The sequence below is a fragment of the Centruroides vittatus genome, unplaced genomic scaffold (assembly GCF_030686945.1).
Source record: "Centruroides vittatus isolate TY-2023 unplaced genomic scaffold, ASM3068694v2 contig_926, whole genome shotgun sequence".
Taxonomy (NCBI): domain Eukaryota; kingdom Metazoa; phylum Arthropoda; class Arachnida; order Scorpiones; family Buthidae; genus Centruroides; species Centruroides vittatus.
The window spans coordinates 1,446,249-1,462,711 of NW_027122612.1; the positions used below are offsets into that span (position 1 = coordinate 1,446,249).

At 26.6% G+C, this 16,463-nt stretch overlaps 1 protein-coding gene across 12 annotated transcripts in view; it reads left to right on the forward strand.

Annotated features, from left to right (window-relative positions):
* LOC136984696 (DNA-binding protein RFX2-like) overlaps positions 1 to 16,463 on the forward strand; it is a 162,677-nt gene that overhangs the window by 78,014 nt on the left and 68,200 nt on the right. For 9 of the 12 annotated variants that reach the window (XM_067281782.1, XM_067281779.1, XM_067281780.1 and 6 more), the window contains one exon: positions 12,361 to 12,558. The exons of the other annotated variants lie outside the window; for them this stretch is intronic. In XM_067281782.1, the coding sequence (XP_067137883.1) occupies positions 12,361 to 12,558 (198 nt within the window). The remainder of the gene's footprint in view (positions 1 to 12,360; positions 12,559 to 16,463) is intronic. 12 annotated transcript variants of the gene reach the window in all.

The following is a 16,463-nucleotide window of genomic DNA, read 5'->3' on the forward strand; positions in this document are numbered from 1 at the left end:
TATTAAAAATAAGCTTGAAAATGCCCGTTTAAAAAAGAAAATTGTGTTAGAACTCAAATACATTTTAACAATAGAAAATATAAAAACATTGACTTGATGGTGGTTTATTAATAAGCTGAAAATGTTTGTCTATACATTAAAATCATTTGCTGGTTTGAAAATAAGCTTTTTTCTTTTTCATACCTGTTTATCTAAAGAAACACTAATCCCAATTCTGATTACAAGTGAAGTTTTATAAGTATAGTTTAACTTATAAGTTTTTGAATATGCTAATTTTGATAACATTAAACAACTGATGATGATATCCATGATTACAATAAACAAAGTCTACTATATAATGCAATAAATGATTCTATGAAATAATTATTAAATTTAGAATTTGAGTATGCTTTTTTCTCATATTAAATAACTTATTTTTTATTCTACACTATATTCCACAACTCCATACTATATAATTCTGTATTATTTCTTGTAATAATAAACAAACTCAGATATTTAAAAATTCATAAAGTTGATTAAGGTGTAACTTTGATTTGATTTATTTTTTTATTATTTAAGCATTTCTGTAGTTAATACATGTTAGTTTATCATTATTAGAAATATTTATTTGTTTATTTGATTTTATTAATATGAAACAGAAACAAACTCCATGTATACACTTCAGAAAGAAAAAGACTTGAAACTTTTGAGGGAGTCACAACTATTTATTAGATAAGCACTTTTTGAGATTTTACAATCTCATATTCAGATTACTACATTCAATGTTAATATTCTGAGATTCAAACAGAACTGCATGTGCTTATAAACTTTTGAATCAAACCAAGCAGAAAAGATTTAGTTAAAATTTTTAAGCTTATGCAGTTGTTCTGTTTTGTACTGTCAGAATATTAATGTTGAACGTAGTATATTTGAAAATGAAATTGTAAAATCTCAAAAAATGCTTAATCTATTTAACACTTGTGACTCTTTTCTTTACTTAGTTTCAAGTTTATTTTATTTTATTTTTTCTAATATGATTTTATTAATGTTTGAATATTAGTTTTGTATGTTCCAGTTTTTATATTAAAAATATGTCAATACTTATAAATATATATTTTTATTTATCATTATCATTATTTGATTTATGTAATGTATATATGAATTTTTAATTTTCAATATTATTTTTCTTTTTTAATTGTTGTTATTTGAAAATGTTAAATTTTTAAAACATTAGTAGTAAATTTTAAGAATGAATCAAACATTTATTAGCAGTTTTTTTAATAAAAATGGATATAAACAAAATTTCTCAATAAAAAAATATTGGTCAGGACATGTTTCTAAATTTTTGTTGGTCAATTTTCAGGCTATACTTATGCAAAGACACATGAGATACTAACCTGGGTTCTGTAGATGTAAGGGCTACCAATAAAGTTAATTTTGAGAAAAAGTAAAAAACCAAATTAATTTTACCCAATAAAAATTACAATGATAAATATCAGGTTCATGCAAATATACTTGGTGCTTTGGTACAAGAATTTGAAGTTTTCTTACCTATTTGAGATATGAAAATATTAAACTGCACAGCAATTAAACCAAGTTGGGAGTTCAGTCCACAGTAAATATATCCTTTTGTTTTATTGAATGCAGGTTTCTTTATTTCTGTGGCAACCAATGACAGTTATATTATTTCTAATTTAAAATATTAAGTATTTTGTGCTTTATTAATCAGGGTCCCCATAAAATAAAGAACAACTTAACTAAAAGTAGCAGACATTTGTTGTGATAGCCAAAAACATGGCAATAGAACTTAATGCACTAATTAAGTTATGTTATGGTCCACCAAAACCATCCTGGTTCCAAATTAGCTGTTGTAACACAGTTTAGTTCAATTTTGTATTTTATATTTTGCAGTATTACAATATGTGTGTTTAAACAGATTGGTTAAATAATAATTTTTTTCTGATTATCTTTATATACACAAGTTTATCTTTTTGGATTCTGGTAGCTTTAAAGGGAGCCCTTCAAAACATAATATTTCAGATTGTAGAGCAGACTTGAGATTGTAAGGATGATCCTGCTGATATTTGTAATGTATACAGTATATTTATAATCTTGTTTTACACAGATGTTCTGTGTCAGCAAGTATTGCATAATAAAATTTTGCATAAATTTGTACTCCAGTCCAAGTAGTCCCAAATAATTGCTTAGACCAGTGGTTCTTAACCTTTTAGTGATGACGACCATTTATCAAAATTTTTCTCTTGCCATGGACCACGAGCTGTTTGGCAGTAATATAAGTTCTTATAAGGTTGTTCTATAAATTAAACATGTATAAAATTATTCGAAACCAAGAGTATTATATTATTTGCGAAAATGTTACATTAATTATATTATTTTAGTGCAATTTTTGTAACTGCATAGTGTTTACCAACTGCTGGATTCTTTGTTCAGTGCTACTCAAAGCCAAACGCATGTTGGCACTGGCATCCAACCGATTTCGATGTTTATTTTTAATTATCAAAAGCACTGAGAATCCTTGCTTGCATAAATATGTGGTTGAAAATAAAGTTAGGTACCGTAAAGCAATTTCTTGAATTTTAGAGAAAGCAATAGCTTTATGGCTCCAAAAATCTTCACGATTAATTCCTGTCTCGAAAGTATCCTTGCACTTACTATCGTGTTACATTTCAATTAACTCTTCTTGTATTTTATCTGGCACCTCAGAAATGTTGACTATGAAAGGATTGTGGATCAGTTTCCGAATAATGCCTTCCAGGAGGTCTTTTAAAGGAAACTGGCCCCTATTTAGGTGTTACAAACGTGGAGAAAACCCGGAGAACTCCACGTGCCAGCCTGTCCGAACGCAGTGGGAACCTGCGACCAAACTCTCAGTGTTTAGCGACAGAACCGCTCAGCCACTGGTGGGCATCTCAGCACACTGTCTGTCAATAATTGGGTTCAATGTATCAAACGCAGAAAAATTCTCTCTTTCAACTTTGCTGATCAATAGGTCAATTTTAGCGATAAACATACTGATTTTATCTTCAAATGCAAATATATTGCTAGTGTCCTCCAGTTTCATATTTCCTGACTGTTGCAGTTGAAGGTTCAATTTATTTAGTTTGTGCAAAAAAATCCACTAAATAAGTAAAATGTATTTGAAATTTGAACTGACAAAACTCGTCGTCATTTATTTAATAATTTTAGGATGACTTCATGGACCACTTCGAGTGCTTTCAGGGACCACCAGTGGTCCACGGACCACTGGTTAAGAACCACTGGCTTAGACACTTAAGCAATCACTTAAAATTAATAGACACATTTTAATGTTTTTCTAAGTCTCTGTATTATTGTAAAGTGATTAGAATTTCTAACAACAGAGCAACATGATAGTTTTTGGTACTTTATTTGTCTTGTTTGCTGTCACGTGAGCTCATAAGAACAATGCCAAAAAGAATTTGAATACTTAGCACAAGTTCTTGGGAACAACGAGAACTTCTCAATTGAATAGTTCTCAGTTCTTGCATTCAAATACTTCCATTTTCAGTTGGAATTACTTTGGATTAAGCCTAGTAGTACATTTTTTTACATTTTTTGAACATGTGACAATTATTGGGTGTAATGTAGAGATAAAAGAAAGAAAAATAGTAAAACCTGTTCAAAACAGAAAGTACCAAAACAAAAGATTGTTAGATACACTATACAATTCCAGTTTACACAGGTTTTATTGTTCTACATTAAGAATAGAAGGTATATAATTAATTATTATTTAAAAAAATGATATATATATATTTTTGAGAATTGATGAAAGCACAATAAGCTTTTATCAAATAAGAAAAAAGTATTTTATTAAGTAATAATAATAGTAATAAAATGAAGTTAATATTTTATAGATATTATTTTTAAATTCCAGTAAAATTAGAAACTTGAATTTCTGAATTTTGATTTTCAACTATTAAATTTAACAATGATAAAAGGCAAACATTATTATTATGCTTTTTTTCTTCAAAACTTTATATTAAACATTAAAAATTATTTTAAATCTAAGTTTTGGAGATTATGTTATAAGAAGCAGAGAAGTTTGTTAATATGTAATACTATTATTTGTCTAATTTCCAGAGTTTTAAAAAATTAAAATACTACGTTTATAAATACTTCACATGCTATTAAAAAAACAGAACTTAATTTTGTTTTAATTTTTAATTAATTTTAGAGATCTTATAAAAGTTATTTATTTTACATATATAAAATACTTAGCTTAAAATTGTCAAAAACATTTTTCTGTCAAAAAAAAAGTAAATAAATAAATAAATAAATAAATATGCCAGTATCAGGAATCAATGAATTGTCACAAACTTTTTGTTACGGACCCTCTTTATATTAGGAATAAGAGGTCAAAGCTTTTGAGGCAAATGAGCAAAGCAAGTAGGGCAAAGTCTCCTAGTCATACTATAAATAAAATAATTACTGAACTAATTATCAATATCCATAGATTTAGCTTACATTTCAATATTTTTTAACTCATTATTGATAATTCTTTTTTTCTAGAAGAGCATATTGTAATAGTGTAACATACTTTTATTTTATTGCTTATAAAATTTTTAATATCAGAAAAATATTTGTCAAGGACTTTAAACTAAAAATAGGTTTGAAGACTTTATTAATATAAATACATTGTTTGAGGTTATCTTATTCTGTTAGGGTAAAGTAAACTTTTTTTAACATTTCCAACATTTAATCGTAAATAATACTAGATTAAGGAAATCAAATCTCTGTTTATTAACACTGTAATAGCTTTGACTCAACTTGAGCCATGTTAGGCACATTAAACTGTTCAGCATATTATATTGCAAAGCATTAAAAACCTTTGTTCAACTTATATTTTCAGTTATTTTAAATATAAATAATGAGAATGGAATAACAAAATTAAACATGAATATTAGAAAATATATTTGTATATGTTAATAAATAAAGATGGAGTGAATTTTATTAATTTATAATTGTAAAATGTCTATAAATATTTATTCATATAATATAATATATATATTAGTATAATTGATGATATATTTAAATTGATTAAAATTGAAAATATTTTATATATATATGAATTTAATAAATCTAATTTTTAATTTTGTACTGTTGTCTAACTAATCTAATATAATAGTCACAAAACAATGCTAACTTTATAATAAAATAAAAAATTTTTACAAGTACAAACACTTTTTGTCTTCAATGAGAAATTTTCAGATATAGTTAAATATGTTCGGAATTCAGAATTAGAAATAGAATTAAAATACATATAAAACAAATTTAAAACTTTTTAAGCTGGAAAAAAATGACAGAACAGTAATTTAATAATAATGATAACAAACATTTAAGATTTCTAATACATTATAAATTCTTTAAATCATATGGTGAAACATATCAAGATAAATCATATTTTATATTCAGTTTTTTATTTAATTTTTTACCTTAATAATGGTGAAAATGATCAATGGGATGATTTTCACGCCAAATACTGTATAATATAAAATGGAGAAAAAAGAAAACGTACATATAATGCCAATCTCAGTGTTTTCTCTATTTTATTAATGGTGAAAAATTTACTAATATTCGTATCAATTGCTTGTAAAGTTTTAACATCATTGAGGAAATTTGCTTGCCTCTATTTAATACAAAAACTTTATATAAGATTCTTGTGAGATATTAAAATATAATTTAGTAATTTTATCTTTTTGAGACTATTATATTAGATAATTTAGTAAATGATTTATAAGATACCTTTCTAAAACAAAAATATTTTTGTAGTATATATATTATATATAATTTTAATTCTTTTTGTAGTGTTTCATTCATGATTAGTAACTATATTATTTTGAAATATTTTAATAATTAATATGTATGTATAAAAAATAGATTGTGTTATTAATTATTATCTTATAAGTTATTTACTGCATACAATTATATATGCATGAGCATAATGCATATGTGTATTTTATTTATAATTTATATATATGTATACATACATATTGTATACATAAATAAGTGAGTGTCAGAAAATATGATATTTAAATTTAATTATTGAAATCAATAGTTTATTTTCTCTTTACATATCTTCATTTACTTAATATATGTTTAAAATATCTTTTTTCAATAAGATCATAAATTATGTATTGCTATTACAGTATTAGTGGAATGTATTTATTATTATTAATAATTTTTTCTTTTATAATAATCCATAAAAGTTTGAATACATTAAAATCTAACTTAATTTCTAGTAGAAGTCTTTTTTTAATCCAGCAAAATTATAGCAAATGAACCTTTCCAGCTATTCAAGATAGGCAATAATTTTGTTAGATTAAAAAGGTTTATACTATAAACTAAGTTAAATTATTCATTCAATATGTTTGTTTTTAATTCTATATTTGAATCACTTAATATTAATATTCAATATGTACTGGCTAGTTTCATCATGCATAACATTAGTGCTAAAATTAGTTAATGCACATTTATAAATATTAATATAATAAATACATAATAATATTTTTAATAATAATAAAAAAACTGAAAGTAAAATTATTTATTTTTATTCATATTATTATTTAGCTAACTAAGTCAATATTTTAAATATAACAACTATTACAATGAAAAATAATTTTATTTCTAATTTAGTATGACTAATCAAATTGATAACTGCAGCATATTGTAGTGTTGAAATCATAATGTAATGTTTGCCATTTAAAATGATCAGATTGTAAAAGATACATTTGACTTTTTTGAATTGTATATTCTTGATATTGAAATAAAACCTTAATAAGTTAAAATTAATGAATTGGTTAAAATAATTTGTCTAAAAACATAAATTTATTATTAGAAGATTTAAATCTTTAACTAATAAGTTGATCTCTACATTGACTAATATGAACACTTTTCTGTTAGGAAGATGGAAGAGAAATTATTGAGGAAGTACAGGAACTTAAAAGTTTTACCAGAAATACATGAATAATATACTTATTATTTAGAATTACCATGAGATTGAATTATGTACTTTTGTCACTGAATTTTTGGGTAGGAGTTTGGTCTTACTTTTGAAAAAGATCAGAAGTCAACAAACAAAGTGCTCTTTGGATCTTTGGATCTTTGGGTTAGAAAAGAAATAGACAATTACGAATGAAAGTATATAGAAAGGGTATGCTTAGATCAATTTATGTACAACTCTAAGAATCCATGGAAGTATAGATCATCAGTGTTTGAAGTGTTGGTAAGAAGACCATTAATCTTTCTTCTTAATTGACAAGTGTTGAAAGATGAGTTGGAAATACCTGGATGTGAAAGCAGGACAACATGTAGCATCCACAGAAATGTTCAGGAGGATGGTGCAAGATATCAAGAAAAGGGATGGGTGACAAGGCACAAGATGAGATAGAAGTAACCTGGGAGAATGGAAAATGAGTTCTGGTCCATATGTTAAAAAATTAGATAAGGTTTTTATGAGAGATTAGAAAAGGTGATCAGGAAAAGAATGATGTATAAAAGGAATATCATCTTATTTGATTCATTGAAAAATGAGAAAGAAGAGAACAAGTTAGAGATAGATCTGAGTGTATATGGTATCTATAGAGCAGCGGTTCCCAACTTTATTTTGTGGAACCCTTTTCACCTTAGTAAAAAATGTTGTATTTATGACAGTTTTTAATACAGGTATATATCATAGATAAAACAGCAAATAGAAACACCAAAAACAATTTATTGAAGAAGATAAATAGATTAATAATGGAAAGCCTGTATTGTTACTTAATTCAAACTGACAATTAATGTAAAGGATTAAACTTCTTTTCTTTCAATATTTTAAATAGTGCTGGTGCCTGAATTTGTATCTTCATTGGTAGCCACCTTTTTGGTCTCCTGTTACTAGAAATATTTGAAGTACTTGCTACATTTTTCTTCAAAACTCTTCTCTCAGCCAACAGTTTGTGATATTTTAATCTGGGATATACTGTACACAATACTGAAAGCGCTATAAATTTATACGATTTCCATTATATTTTTATATGAAAAAAGTATCACAAAACGAATGCTGTGCAAAACTAATAATCTTTGACTAATATTCCAGCTTGTATGCTGTACCATTGCACTCCAACACACTACAATGATAGAATATTAACCCATAAAGGCTGTTTCACAGCAAAATGTTATGCACATCTTACATGACATGCTCTATACTTTCAGAAAATAGTTTTTATTAGTTTAAGGTCCACCAGTAGCTAAGTGTTGTATAAAACCACTGAACACTTGTAGTTAGTCGTGGGATCACTCCTGGAAAGTAAACACTTACAGTATCGCTTCAAGCTCCCAAAAAAAAATTTTACTTTAATTTGAGTGCCATAACTTTTACGTGAATCAATATTTTTTTACATCTCGGATGTTTTACTTTAGATATTAATTGTTTTTTTGAGAAATTTGACTAATTAATTTTTTTACTGCCCTTCTATTGGTTTTGAGTTGTTTACGACTATTATAGCTTCAATAACATAATTTAGTCTTAAAACACTCAATAAAAAAATGATGAAAAAATAAATCTCAGATCAGAATCTAACTGCAACAAACTAAAAGAGGATGACAAAACTGCAAAATGTAATTAATAGGATTGTTTCAGCTTATTATTCACTAGTTTAAGTTCTCAGGGCTGATGCATCCTTTGGTTCAAGATGATTGATTTTTTCCATATCTCTTATTTTAAAATTCTACTGTATACTTTAGTTTAGTTAACTGTCAATAGGAAACTAGTTAATTTCCTATTGACAGTTTCCCATTAAAGCTGGAGTGGGAGAAACTACTTTATGGACCAATTTATTATGTCATTCATCAAATTGTTATTTTTTGCATTTTATTGTATTTAACTTTTTTCTTGAAAATAATTAAATTTAAATCAATTTTTCATAATTAACTAATAAAAATGGAATCTTTTTGGCTATTAAGATGTAGTGTGTTTCTTTATGTACTTGAAAGTTTTTTCAAGGTAAATTTTTTATATCCATTTTTCGATTTGCACCATCAATTTTAGTGCAACTTTTTATAGAGAAATTTTACATAAAAATATTCGGATACTTGGTGGTATCTTTCTTACAAAAGAAATTGTAGTGTGACATTTTAAAAAAAGGGTAAGGTTGAAATTGAAGTTATACATTGCAAATTTTCTGGAGTCAGAGTCAGACTTTTTGTTTACTGACTCCACTACACTGGTTTATACAGATAACAAGTTAAATGAAGCTTTCCAAATAAATGCATTCTAAGCTATACCAATATTTACTTGGAAAGTTTTGTTCAATTTATTATTTGTTTTTAATATTATATATTTATTCATGTTTATTTAGATGTATTTATGTATTTATTTTATATTTAATTAATTCATTGGTTATTTTAAAAAATAATGTAAATTTAAAATATTTCATATTTGGAATGTTTTAACTTTCAGCTTGATTCAAATTTTATAATATGTTCTGCTGAAAGCTGTTAAGTAGTTCAATAATTTGATTCTATGAAGCTTGAAGATGGCCTTTATACTAGTTTATTTTTAAAAGAAATAAAATATATATTTATATGTAAAAATATTTACATATATATGATAAATATATAGGATACTGAAATCCTATCTATTGTCTGAAAATGGTTTTGTGTTAACTATACATATGTTGGAATATTCTGTTTCAATAATTATTTTTTTAATTCATGTATGAGATGATAAAATGAATGAGATTATTTGTTTTTAACTTTAAAAAACTGTTTACAGAATTTAATAGTCCATTTTGATTAATTGTAATAGTAGTTGGGTTAGTTTATTTTCATTATATTGTTTGAATATATTTGTTTTGAGATAAAATTCTAAACAATGTAGTAAGAGAAACAGTAAAATCAGATAATAAATAAGAATGATTTAACTTTTTGAATTTTTTCAGAACTTTACATTTTTATATAATTAGTATGATAAATATAAATTGGAGAAAACACTGATATCGGCATTATATGTACATTTTCTTATCGCAAGCACTTTCAACGAACCTATAGTCGCCATCATCAGGCGAATACGGAAATTTACTAAAAGTTAAACGGAAATAATCCGATGAAGAACAGAACGCTTAAAATTTAAATTAAAACTTTTGTCAAAGCTGTTAAGAACATGTAACAAATATTCAAATGTGTTTGAAACTGAACGAGCTGTAAGCTCTGTGATATGCAAAGCAGCACATGCTTGGATCCAGGCTCATGCTATATGTATACTGGAGGATGCTAATAGTTGCTTAATCACTTGTACAGTGTGATCCATACACTGGGCAGGTTGAGGGTAGGAGTATTGCATGTATCCAAGGTGGGTAGTAAGAAGAGATTCCCATATAAAAACGAGTTTCCAATTTTTACAGCTCTTGAGCATAATTGATTGGGACCATAGTGGGTTGTAACCCTGCTCAAGTACCTTTTTCGTAAGTTCTGTGGTGTGCCTACCCCTCACAACATCGTCTTGGTGCTCCACAAGGCGGCTGGCAAGCATTCTGGTAGTGGCCTCGATACACCTTGTGTTTACTCCCGTTGCAAGATTTAACATTAACATCCAATAGGTTCATGATATATGTGATGTACTCACCTTCGTCACCAAGCATAATTATTTTCGTTTCAATCAGAAAATCTATTTACGAAAGCAAAGGGTCCCTATGGGTTCCCCTTTATTTGCTATTCTAGCAGAATTCATTATGAGAGAGATTGAGCACGGAATGTTCAATTCCCCGCTTGCCATCCACTATCCACAGTTGTATTTGCGTTATGCTGATGATATTCTCATAGCATGGAAAGATAAAGATGAGATGTTTCTCACCTTTATGCAGAACTTTCAAGTATATATCCTTCCATCACTTTTATTTGGGAGAAAGAAAATGATGCTGAAATAACACTCTTAGATTTGCACATACATAAATCTCCTGAAGGACCACAATTCTCTGGTTCACTACAAATCTAACATAGTACCACACATTATCCCAGCAGAGGCCTTTCAGCCTTCATGATATGTTAATGTCGCCATTGACGCCCTCATCAGAAGGGCTTTATTACTATCATCTTCGCAAGCAGTGGTAATCATTCAATTAGATGACATCAGTTTGGCGGTATGCACTGCTGGTTTTTCACGTGCCAAATTTACACGTGCTCAATATGGTAAAAATATCACTATTTCCAAGCACTACGATATGCAGTAAAAGGAAATTTTCTGTGGTCCAAACATCATTGCTATACCTTGGACCCCTTTCTATACACATTTGCCATATTTTTAAGCAGTGTAACCTTGTCCTATCACTATCCCCACTTCCAAATCTACGCAAGCTCATTTGCAATGATAGGGACAAGTTTTCTACTCTGGAGAAGTTGGGGGTCTATGCTGTTCCACTGGAGAATCTTGCAACACAAGGTGTATCGAAGCCACTACCAGAATGCTTGCCAGCCGCCTTGTGGAGCACCAAGACGATGTTGTGAGGGGTAGGCACACCACAGAACTTACGAAAAAGGTACTTGAGCAGGGTTACAACCCACTATGGTCCCAATCAATTATGCTCAAGAGCTGTAAAAATTGGAAACTCGTTTTTATATGGGAATCTCTTCTTACTACCCACCTTGGATACATGCAATACTCCTACCCTCAACCTGCCCAGTGTATGGATCACACTGTACAAGTGATTAAGCAACTATTAGCATCCTCCAGTATACATATAGCATGAGCCTGGATCCAAGCATGTGCTGCTTTGCATATCACAGAGCTTACAGCTCGTTCAGTTTCAAACACATTTGAATATTTGTTACATGTTCTTAACAGCTTTGACAAAAGTTTTAATTTAAATTTTAAGCGTTCTGTTCTTCATCGGATTATTTCTGTTTAACTTTTAGTAAATTTCCGTATTCGCCTGATGATGGCGACTATAGGTTCGTTGAAAGTGCTTGCGATAAGAAAATGTACATATAACGCCGATCTCAGTGTTTTCTCCATTTTATTATACAGTATTTGGCGTAAAAATCATCCTATTGATTAGTATGATAAAGAATTAGATTGATAAATATAAATTATAATTTTTTCTGACAACTCTCTTATTTATATATAAATATGTATTTATGTAGTATACATAAATTGTGTATAGATGTATGTAAAATTGTGAAATTTTAATAATAATTTATATTGAATGAGCATATTTTTAAGTTTTTAATTTATATATGATACAACATAATGTTTCACAAATCTCAGTTAAACATATAAATTAATTATTTAATTTAATTTATGCATGTGATTTGGGTGGTTTATCCATATAAATTCACTTGCATTAGATTGTGTGCGCTAACTTTTTTCAGGAGGATCCACGAAAGGTCACCGACATCATATCCCACTACTCTAATGATCAGTGTGTGATCCAGACCTTGCACAGCTCCCATGACAATACTCAGCTGCAGCTCCCACCCCAACAGCCTCAGCCTCAGCCACAACCTGATCACTCCCCATCATCCCATCATTCTCAACATCAAAATGTGCGAGACATGGACATTATTCATGTAGGTCCCCAGTGTACCAGCTGTTTATTATAATTGTCTGGTATCAATTACTCAAAACTGGGGATAAGATTTTAAAAAATTTTATGCTTGTAAAATTTATTGCAAGTAGAATGAGCACTGGCCAGCAAAATTAATAAAACCTTTATTTTATATTTCTTGACTGTTCTGGATCAGATACTGATCATCTCTATTTCTGTCTCTTCCTTATGTTAACTGATTATTAATTCTGAATATTTAGTTTAGGATTTTATTTTAGATGCACCGTAATAAAATAGCATTGTATTTAAATACACAGCCTTTATACTAGCAATAAAGTTTTAATTTATATTATTAAACTTGTAATATCAATTTAGCTAAATTCTTTTATTCATGCATGAGTTATTTTGTTGTTAAAGCATTGATATTATTGTCTGTATAATTTTATTTAAAATATTATTATTTATTATTATGATTATTATTATTTTTTTTAAATATTGCACAATTGCATGGTAGTAGCATGTGAAAATATTATATAAATAAAAATTTGCTATAGTGCTGGCAAAAAAATATTTTTTTCCATCCCCTTTTTGTTGCACTAATTTAAGTGCTTATTTACATTAATTATATTTAATACTTAAGTGATTGAGCTTACTGTAAAATATTATTGTGACAAAGAAATTCTTATATTAATTTTGTCAGTTTGTTACTATTTGATATATGTCATACAATATATATATAATATACAAAAAGTAATTATTGAAAATAATTTATATAATGTATTAAAATAAAAATGCCCTCCAAAAATTTGAAGTTAATATTAGAAATAATAGGCCAAATTTTTGACATTTTAACATAAAAAGTCAACAAAATTTTATCATATATTCAAAATTAAACAAATATTATATACATTAATTTACTAGTTAATATGAAATTATATTTGTTTCAAAATTTAACTGAATATAAAAATATTCATGTAAATTACAGCAAAACTTCTCTAACTCAAATATCTGTAATTTGAAGAAAACGAAGCATTTGGTAGATCTCAGTGGAATAGCATAGGGATTTAATGTCTCCAACTTGAATTTCTTAACTCAAATTTTCTCCAAGTTGAAGTTTTTCATGGTTTCCGATATTGATTCGTGTTAATTTCAACTTCCCCAACTCAAATTTAAATATTTATTCTATCCAAAGTGATCCTAATTATCAGATTTCCATGAAATTTTCAGACAGTTGTATCTACTGTCCAAGAACCATTTGCAGACAATGATCCAGTCCTCTTGCTTTATCTCAAGATGTATCTGCAACACTGTTCACTTCCATTAGTTTCATCAAACATTTTGCTAAAAGGCATTACATATGCTATTTAAAAAAACTATCAAAGATTCTTTATATAGTGCAAGAGAAGTAAAAATACAAATCTATTCAGAATTGGCAGTTTTTACTCTATTGTTCTTTAACTCAAATCGTTCGTAACTTAAAGTTTTTTCCTGCCCTTTGAAGCTCTGAGTTAGAGAAATTTTACTGTATTAAACTTTATATTAACCATAAACCTCAACATGCGCTGTTTTCTGGAAAAATATTCTAACTTTTACATACTGTCCTGTATAGAAAATCTGCTACGGAAGAGTATATATAAATCATTAAACCTGAGCACTAATACATTCATGATGGGCAAGCAAATGTTTAAAAGTGCTAAGTAGAATAAAATTTTTGTTCCAGAAGTAGTTTATATATATAATTTTTTCATATATACTGTATAGTATATTTAACACTTTTATTTAAAGTAGTAAATGCACAATTATTGATAAATATGTTAAAAATATTTGAAGATATAAAGATATGATTCAAATACTCAAAACAGAATGCTTAATTCAGGATTCAAAATTTTATTTACTTAGAGAAATTTTTTCTCTTTTAAGAACTGCTTCAGCTTTACATTTGGAACAAATTTAATTCATTTTTTTGGATTTGAACAGCTTTAAGAATTACATAGCTATTCTTAAAGCTGTTTGATTTTCATAGTCAGCAGAAAAGTGAGAAATAGTTAACTTAAATGTTTTCATTCATTTGATCTTGGAAGTCTGAAATTGAAATATTATAGAAATAATAAGTTTTGTTACTTTTATCATTTTTTAATTTTAAATGGCATGATTTAAGTATTTAGTATAATTTGATCATAACCAAGATTTATTGATATCCAGGATAAAAACTATAAACATAATAATTTGAATTGTATATTATGAGATTTTTAAATATATGTTACAAAAATATCTGTCAGATTTAGTAAGAAAAATATATACTGTATATGAAAATTTTGAAGTTAGTAGAATAGTTTTAAAGTGTAATAATAAAACATTTATGATACTAGAATGCCATCAATAATTCTCACAAATCACTTAAGTGTTAAATTTATTTTTTTATAATAAAATTTAACTTTAATCATAGTTTTTAAAAATTAAAAATTTGAAATTATTAAATATGTATTAAAAATTAATAATTTATTTCAATAATTTTAATATTAACTCAAATATAATTTATTAATCTAATTATCTTTTTGGATTTCTGCCTTCTTGAAAATGTATTGGCATTTCATGTTTCAGGTAATATATTTGTATTAAATTATTTTGGGTGACTAATATAATATTTTTAAATATTTTCTATTTTTTAAAATTTTAGTTAAAACAAAATTTTTAATTTGAATCAATTTTTTAAATCTAAATATATATTATTGCTTTTTATTAAAAATTTTGAATAATTGATATATAATTATGTATTATATAACTATTTTATTTGCATATTTTTTTTTAATTCAATTAATTACTATTTAATTTTATGCTTTTTAATTTAATAAATGAAAATAATTAAAGTTGATAAGCAAAAAACATCTTTATTATATGAAAAGAATGAATTTATGTATAATATTTTCAGACTAGTTCTATTTATATTAAATTTATCATATTTCAGATTAAAAATTAATTGTAAAAAGTTATACAATTTAAATTTTTTTTTTAAGCCTTTATAATCTGAAATGTTAGTTATCAATCATTTCTGCTAGGAAATCTTTTTTTCCCATTCATTAGAACTTTGATCTTATCTCACAGGTTATTGGTGTTGTATTAAATAAATCTAAATCTCACATTCTAAAAAAGAAAATGCTGACATTTTGAATGAGAAATGAATTTTGGAGCCTGAAAAATGTTTTTCCATTTTTTACTGGAAAAAGAGTTCTGTTGATGTTTTGCTTCAATGTTGTTTAATGATTTGATTGAACTCCAGTTTTGATGTAATTTTCTAAAGTTCTCTGTTAATAATTTGTAACTTATATTTTTAAAATATGAAAATAGTTCACTACTGTAATCTCATACACTAAATTCATTTTGTACTTCTTATCATTGTTTAATGGTTATATTTATAATAACATATACATCAACCTGATTTAATTACTAATTTCAAACAAACTGCTGGATTATTTGTCAGGCTGTAACAAGGCTAATTTCATGATTAGATGTAGACTATTAAATATAATATTTATATTTATTGGTCTGAAATATTTAATGGTAAAAGTAAAATTACCTGTTACTGTTTCATGTTTTTAAATTTGTATATTTTATTCATTATTATTAAGAAGTTACTAGTTTTACAAATATTAATGGTATTATTCCTACAAATTTTACTATGAATATCGATTGCTTTATATCTGTTGAAGGAAAAAAATGTTTTGGTGATAAATCAGTTTTATTTAATATCTAAATCTATTTAATTTTATGCATTAAAAATATATCATAATACATATCTTCCATTCAAAACCTAATAACCGGTGCAAAACAATTATATTTCTGGCTAACGTTTTCGGTCACTCCACTGAGACCTTCCTCAAGCCTATACTTCTTCTTAAACGATCTTTTTCAAAACGATTTTCGAACAAT